The sequence below is a fragment of the Emiliania huxleyi genome (assembly GCF_000372725.1).
Source record: "Emiliania huxleyi CCMP1516 unplaced genomic scaffold EMIHUscaffold_59, whole genome shotgun sequence".
In the NCBI taxonomy this organism is placed as follows: domain Eukaryota; phylum Haptophyta; order Isochrysidales; family Noelaerhabdaceae; genus Emiliania; species Emiliania huxleyi.
Window position 1 is genome coordinate 451,964 of NW_005197576.1, and position 7,832 is coordinate 459,795.

Sequence of the window (7,832 nt, forward strand, 5' to 3'; positions counted from 1 at the left end):
GGTGGCTGGCCGCGAGCCATGCCACGAGACGCCGCGTGTGTATGTGTTTTTTAGTGCAAGTTTATGTGTAAGCATCGCCCACGCGCCAAGTCACACAGGCCGGACGCGGCGACGCCCCCCCGCGCCCGCCTGCGCCCCCTCAAACGCGACCGCGCACCTCTCTCTCTCCACCGCTCTCACTCCTAGGCTATATTCACGACACACAACGCACACAGTACAGTTGGAGTTGCAGCGAGTTCAGCGCCACACCTCACGCTACAACTCGTGCTTCGGGTCCGGATAGCGCTGCAACAGCATGTGAAACCTGTGGGACGTAACGTGGAGCGGCAGCTTAGCAGAGCCCGCATGGGAGTAAGGGGGTGGTGCTGTTCGATTCGGCCACTCCGCGCGGGGATTTAAGGCAGTACAGGCGCAGGGCGGAAGGCGCACATTAGCTCCTCTCGGTCCTTCCACTGTCGCAGCGTGAAGATAAGCGCCTGGTCGTCCTCGGCCTTTGGTGGTGCATTCGTCAAGTAGAAAGTGCGCAGCTGATTCAAGTACTCCTCTGCCGTTGGCTTGGCGCCAATACGTTGGCACGTCGCCTCCGCAGCCTCGGTCATGTCTGGCTCGAGAGTACTGCTGGCATCATGGCCAACGCACTGATGCCGCTCACAGCACTGCCTCACCTCACCGACGTTGCAGCGCTGCCCCCCCATCAAGCACTTAGTCAGCTGCCCCGCCGCCGTGGCGGCCAGCAATAGCACGAGCCCGCCGCGCCGCATGCGAGCAGAGCGCGGCCTTGCCGCGCTGCGCCGAGGCGTACGCGGCGGATGTGTTGTTGCGCGCCGACAGAACGTCGCGCCGTTCTGAGCACTTCCACGTTTCCCAACGGCGGGCGCTTTTTTACAAGATTTGCTGTGAGCTTGTGAGTTGGAAGGTCGGCCCCAGATTTTGTATACCAAGGCGGTGCCCGGTGCCGAACCTATCGGACCTTAAGACAGCATCGCAGATCCCTGGGCGAGGGTGATTGATCCTTTTGATGGCGGGTCCCCGTCCAAGTGCTCCGTCGGGTCCCAGGGAGGGAGGGGCTGTCTCTGGCGGACGGAGGAGGGTTGGAGAGCAACCCTCGAGATCTTGCGCCGCCGTTCCCCAGCTGCCAGTTTCCACGCGCACCTGGAAGTAGAGCTCGTCGCCATAGCCGCATTGCGCATCACAGCCTCCTCGTGAGCGCACTGTGCTGCGTGGCACGCGTGCGCGCGGGGTCTCCACAACTACGGGGTGTGGACCCTGAGTTGACCAGGGGTTGTGCGCTGGGCCCTCCTGCTCGGCTCCAGCGAGTAGACAAGTGTTGTCATCAACAGAGTAGAAGGATCTGACCTCGGGGCCGATGAGCGATGTGACCAAGCGCTGGTAGCGTGGTTTAACCTCACACCCATGGTCTCACAGTGTGCCGGCAGTCGCCGAGCAGTGTCGCTCACACAAGCCACAGCACAAGTGACTGAGGGCCAGTGAGGGCGAGCCCATCGCGCTGTCACAGCTGTGGCAGCCGCACAGTAGGCTGTGTCAACTGTGCAGAGTGTGTGAGCAGCAGAGGAGCTGCTCTCCAGGCTTCAGGCGCAAAGAGATGCATGCCACCGAAGGCGCTGTCGAGGTTCGCCGAGCGCGGCGGAAGTTGGGGGACACCGTCACCGACGAGTGCGTTGGAGTATTCACTCCGGACAAAGACGGGGACACACAGCGGACGGTGGTCGGTGCGGGGTGTGTCCCCGTCCCCATAGCGGCGAGGCGCGGGACCGTCTGAGCCCTGTGGCGAAGTGGGTCGCGTCCCCCGATTTCCTCAACTCACAGTCCACACCCTTTACACAAGCTTTCGGGTGCGTGTACTTTATCAATTAATATTCAACCTCAGTACCAATTGATACATGCCACACACGGTCACACGCACCCTACGTTACTTTGTTCGGCCGCGTCCCCCGCGCTGGCGAGCGCGGTGTGTGTGCCTGCCCTTTGCGCCCTTGCTGGCCACCGAATCGGGGCCAGCAATGGCGGGGCTAGGTGGCTGCGATCGCAATGACGCCGCCCCGCCCCGCAACGCGACATCGTCTCCAGCTGCAGCTCGTTGCGACAGCGCCGTCGGCCCCAGCAAGAAGGAGAGCTGCGCCCGCGTCTCGAGCGCCTCGAGCGTCGCCACCGTCGGCGCGAGCGCGAGCAGGCGCTCCGCAGACGCCGCGTCGAGGCCGTTCTCCTTGGCCTGGCCGAGGCTGGCGTTGAGGGAGCGCACGCCGCCCGGGAGCCGCGCGAGGAAGGCGTCGAGCGTCTCGACCTCGCCGCCGCCGAGTCGCTTCTGCACACCGCGCAGCAGGGCGGGCTCGTCGTACCAGATGCAGCAGCCGCCGAGCTCGGCGAGCTTCGTGCTGAGTGGCCTGCCCTCCCACTTGCGCCGGTCGTAGTACCACACCTTCTCCCGGTGCCCGCTCGCGACGAGGCTCACCGCGAGTCCAACCACCTCGGCACGGCCCACCCGGCCGACGCGGTGGATGTAGTCCTCCTCCTTGTCGGGCAGGGTCATGTTGATGACGCACGGCAGCTCCTTGATGTCGAGGCCGCGCGCGGCGACGTCGGTGCAGATGAGGAAACGCACGTCGCCCTCCTGCGCCCAGAGAGGAGCTGCTTACTACTATACTGGCGGACGTCACCCGCCTGCGCCAAGCGGGCATATGCTCTGGGTCCACAGCATGTGCGCGTCGCGCCGGCGTCACACCGCCGCGGAAGGGGGGGGGGGGGGGCGGAGGGGCGGGGCGGTGGGGGCGGCGCGGGTTGAGGGCGGCCTTGAAGGCGGCGAGGTTGCGCCGCCGCTCCTCCATCGGCCGCTGGCCCGCGAGCACGACGCACGAGTACGGGCTCTCGACCCCCTTCTCCGCCTATGTAATATACAATACATAAATATACAATACATATACGAGTACGGGCTCTCGACCCCCTTCTCCACCTTGCCGCGGTAGGCCTTGCCGCCGCCCGCCGCGTGCAGGAAGCGCTCGAGGTTGTCGCAGTCGAGGTTGGTGCGGCAAAAGACGAGACACTGCGCCAGCTGCAGCCGCTCCACCACCCGCAGCAGCGTGAGCGGCTTGAGCCGCTTGACCGCCTCCGAGCCGCTCTCGGCCGCCGCGGCCGCCCCCTCGCCGACCACATCCTGCGCGTGCACCCCGTCGGTGGGCACGCGCCGCGCGGCGTCCGCCCACGCGCCCCCGTCGGTGGCGTCGGCCGGGTCGACCGGGACATACACGTGGTGCACCGCCTCGGGAACGTGCTCTGCGCCCTTGAGGTCGACCAGGGTCGGGCTGCACGTGATCCGCTGGGCGAGCGAGCGAACCTCGGCCGTGTGCAGCGTCGCAGAGAAGAGGAGCGTCTGCAGCCGTCCGCCCGTCCGCCCTGTGCGCGGCAGCTTGGCGTGCAACTGCAGGATCGTGTCGAGGTTGCCCGTGTCAAGCAGCCGGTCCGCCTCGTCCAGCACGAAGAACTGCACCGCAGACAGCCGCAACTTGCCCTGCTTGACCAAGTCTGCGACGCGGCCGGGCGTGCCGCACACCACGTCCACCCCGCCCTTGAGCTGCTGCAGCTGGCGGCCGCCGTCGACGCCGCCGACGAGGAGCGCGGCGCCGAGCGACGGCTGCGTGAAGAAGCGCGAGAAGTCCCCGACGCACCGGTGCACCTACTCACCACACCCCGCTCGCATTGTCACCACCGCCACCACCGCCACCACCGTTTTGTTTGTCGACGCGCACCTGCTCGCACAGCTCTCTCGCCGGCTCGAGGATGAGGGCGGTCGGGCAGCCGTCGCCGCCTCTCACCGCAGCTTCTCGCGGGTCTGCCGGCGCCGACGCCGCGTTCGAGGCCGCGTGCTCTGCAGCCGCGCGAGCGATCGGAGTCGCCCCGGAAGGCAGCGCGGCGAGCGGCGCCTCGCCGAGGCTCAGCTTGACGGCGCAGCCCTTGAGGCAGACTGCCGGGAAGAGCGGCTGGCGAGCGAGGCTCGGGCCAACCTCGAAGGCCTCGCCGAGCGGCCTCCCGTTCTTTGAGAAGCTGATCACGCCGCGGACCTGGTCGAGCAGGCAGCCGATGACGTCGCCGCACCCGTACGGCTCGCCGTAGTCGAGGAACCTGCCGCCGTGCGACTTCTTACCCGTCCCGCCAAAGCCGAAGCCGTGCGCGTCCTTGCCCAGCTCGCGCTTCGCGTTGAGCGCCGCCCAGCCGACACGGCAGATGCCGCCCTCGCTCTCCTGCACCACCTCAAAGTAGTGCACGCCGCCGCGCACGCCGAGCCCGCACCGGGCACCCGCCCACGAGCCTGCAGCGCTCGCGCGCACGCCCTCCTCCACGCTGAGCAGGAGGTCGCGGTCGGCGCCGAGCCCCACAGAGGCGGCGCTCGCGGCGGCGGCCTGCGCCGCGGCGACCGCCGCCATCTTGGAGGCCGACTTCTCCATCTGCTGCTCGCGCAACGCCTCGTGGCAAATCTGCAGCACCGGGAGGGCAAAGGCGCCCGTCTTTCCCGACCCGGTCTCGGCGGCCGCCATGACGTCGCCGCCTCCGAGGATAAGCGGGACCGCCTCCTGTTGCACCGGAGTCGGCAGGAGCCAGCCGAGCTCCTCGACGGCGCGGATGATCTCGGGACAGAGGCCGAGCTCCGCAAAGGCAGCCATGCCGGCTGAGGCCGCGCTGCTGCAGGGTGAACGGACGCTGCGGGCGCGGGCGCGGGGGTGGAGGAGTTTGTGAGGAGGGTGCCTACGAAGGAGACGATAAGCATGCAGGTGAATGCATGCGAATGCAAAAATGCAAAACAAATGCAATGCCTGGGAAACCACACGCATTGTTGGGCAAGAACCACACTTATGCCGTCCTGGTAGAAGGCGCACGCCCGCACGTCGCAGATGATGCCCTTGACGCCGTCCGTCACGGTGCCGCACCAGATGGCCTTGCACATGCCCCTGATGCCGTCCTGCGCACCGATGACGCTCCAGTCGTCCATGGTGTCCCCGAGGATGCCTGGCGCGCGGAGGCGTGGCGGATTGTAGAACACCTTATCGATCGAGGCATCCTTCGGCTTGTACGCCTTCACGCCCTTGACAGGCTTGAGCAGCCCCGGTGCGATCTGCTTGTTGGCCTCGTACTGCGTCTCCGCGTACTTCAGCTTGCTCGCCGCCTTCCCTGGGTCAACGGCGACCGCGGGTTGCAGCCGCCGAAGTCCAGCGCCAGCCTCGCCCGCACGCGCCGCATAGAGAGCGCGCCGCTCGTCCGCCCCCGAGTCGCGCACAACCTCGCGCAGCGGCGCCGTCTCCTCGTCTTCGTCGGCGGAGGCGTCCGCGACGAGCGCGTTCACCATCCTACGTGCGGCGGGCGCGGGGCCGGAGGCAGCCTCCTTTGCACGCGCGATCACCTCGTCGTCGCTCCGGCACTGCTGCCCACGCGGCCTCTGCAGGATCACGGCATGAAACACATCTAAAGATATAAGGGCCTCGCGTCGTCCGCCGCTTATATCCCGTGACCTGCGTAACTCGCGATACCGAGGAGTCTCGAGCTTCAGCTGGCGAACCATCATGCCGCTCTCGGAACCGCAGAAACGCGAGCGCCGCGCCGCGCAGCGCGCTGCCGAGGCTCAGGACGCGGCTCGCGGGCAGCGCAAACCTGACTGGGTGCTACAGGGACCCGCGGCCGCCTCCGCTGCGCCTGCTTCCTTGCGCGCCGCTGGACGTCGGCCGAAAAGACCGGTTCCCTCTGGGACCCGACTGGCGAAGATCGCGCGCGCGTCGTGAGTTCGATCCTCTACCGTGTTTGTTATGACCCCCCCCCCATAACATACCAGTGAGGGAGGGCGAGACGATCGAGGGGTCCCGTACCACGCGGAATCGGCCCTATCCAGTGCTCAAGTGCTCAAGGCACAACTCAGAATGATGGGCTTGCCCATCCCGGAGTGGTTCGATCCCACGCAAATCCGAGACGGTGACGGGAGGCGTCGAGTGATCTCAGGCCCAGTGAGGTAGTGCATCTGACTACCCCGGATCCTGCTGAACAAGCTCCTCTTGTAGCTCGATCGGTCACACCGCCATCGCCGCCGACGTCTCCCAGGGAGATGATGGAGAGGGGGGACGACACTGCTCGATCTACCCTCTGTGGGGTCCCTCAGCAGCGTGCACCTCGATCCTGTACCGTGTTTGTTAGGACCCCTCCCAAGGAACACACCAGTGAGGGAGGGCGAGACGATCGAGGGGTCCCGTACCATGCGGAACTGACCCTATCCAGTGCCCAAGTGCTCAATCAAGGAGGTGGTGTTGCACAGCATGGAGCTCGGCGAGCGTTTAGCGAGCCCCTCAGCTAGTGAATACATGTGTGCAGGCACTTCAGCGCAAAAAAAGAGACCACAACAAGAACACAACGCACTCTCTCACATGACTAGCGACCTAGCTCTAAAAAAAGAAACCTACGTACGGCGCGCAGCCGCTGTGGGCCGGGCAGGGTACTCAGGGTGTTCGGGTGTGGACAGAGGGAGGCCATGGGTCACAGCGAGTCGAAGCACGGCGGCCACCAAAAGGTGCCGGTGATCTCCATCGGCCACGACGTGGACGTGGACCAGACCGCAATTGCTCCGGCCGCCCCGGTCGCGGTGGCGGATGGCGGCAGCGCTGCTCCGGCCGCGAGAGTGGCGGCCGCGCCGGGAGGCGACGCGGCGTCGGCGTCGGCGTCGGCGGCGTACGAGGCCGGCGGCATCGCGTCGGCGGGCGACGCGGGGCTGCTGCGCGAGCTGCGCGAGTACCGGCTGACCAAGCAGTCGCTGGGAGAGGGCGCGTTTGCAAAGGTGCGGCTCGCCACGTCGGAGAGCACGGGACACCAGGTGGCGGTCAAGATCATCAAGCGGAAGAAGCTGGACGGGCGGGCGGAGCTGCTGCTGCAGCGCGAGGTCAAGCACCACGAGAAGCTGCGGCATGTCAACATCGTGCGGCTGCACACCTGGATCAAGGGGCCGACAAAGTACTATCTCGTGATGGAGTACTGCGGCCGCGGCGACCTGCTGCAGTTCGTCAACCGGTCGGGCTACCTCCCCGAGCCGCTCGCCCGCCGCCTCTTCCGCCATCTCATGGACGGCATTGCCTTTTGCCACCGCCTCGGCGCAGCCGCCTCACCGCCATCCGATCGGCGGCGCCTCCCTCCACGCGCGAGGGTGTGTAAATCTAGGCATCCACCACCGCGACCTCAAGCTGGAGAACCTGCTGCTCGCGGGCGCAGAAGACGCGCGCGCGCCCGCCCGAGGGCCGCGTTGGCGCGCCCTCGATCCGACTCGCCCTCCCCTCGCCTCTGCTGCCGCCGCCGCCCCCCTCAGGCTCCCGACGAGCAGCTCGTGCTCAAGATCGCAGACTTCGGTCTCTCCGACCTGCAGACCAAGCCTAACTCGCTCTCGGGCACGCTGTGCGGCTCCCCCCTCTACGCCGCCCCGGAGCTCATGACGGAAGGCGCGGCCCTCGACGGTTACGACGCGACAAAGACCGACATCTGGTCGTGCGGTGAGCCGCACAGACGCAGCCGAGACGCAGCTGGGAGGCGGTGTGTGCACGGCTGTGGTCGTGCGATGCACGCCCCTCGCCCCGCCGCTTCCCTTCCCCACGGCTCCTCCGCCCTCCGAGCCGTCTGCGTGGCCGTCGGGCTGCAGGAGTCATACTGTACTGCAGGAGTCATCCTGTACGCGCTGCTCGCCTCGGCTCTCCCTTTCGACGCGGGGGACGTGCACGCCCTCGTCCGGCTGATCCAGCTCGGAGAGCTTCCCCCCTCCCCCTCCTCCGCCCACCCCCTCCCTCCCTACACGGGGGACC

At 66.9% G+C, this 7,832-nt stretch overlaps 2 protein-coding genes across 2 annotated transcripts; one reads left to right on the forward strand and one right to left on the reverse strand.

The window, feature by feature from the left end:
• Positions 1–2,308: 2,308 nt before the first annotated feature.
• EMIHUDRAFT_41159 (hypothetical protein) lies at positions 2,309–4,673 on the reverse strand (the record flags this gene model as incomplete). The annotated part of the gene is made up of 4 exons (XM_005764535.1): positions 2,309–2,626; positions 2,739–2,900; positions 2,969–3,688; positions 3,762–4,673. Coding segments are annotated over 4 exons (2,112 nt in total), but the record flags the coding sequence as incomplete, so codon positions are not given.
• A 2,105-nt stretch (positions 4,674–6,778) lies between these two features.
• On the forward strand, positions 6,779–7,777 carry EMIHUDRAFT_44733 (hypothetical protein; the record flags this gene model as incomplete). The annotated part of the gene is made up of 3 exons (XM_005764536.1): positions 6,779–7,186; positions 7,346–7,526; positions 7,692–7,777. Coding segments are annotated over 3 exons (675 nt in total), but the record flags the coding sequence as incomplete, so codon positions are not given.
• Positions 7,778–7,832: the final 55 nt, after the last annotated feature.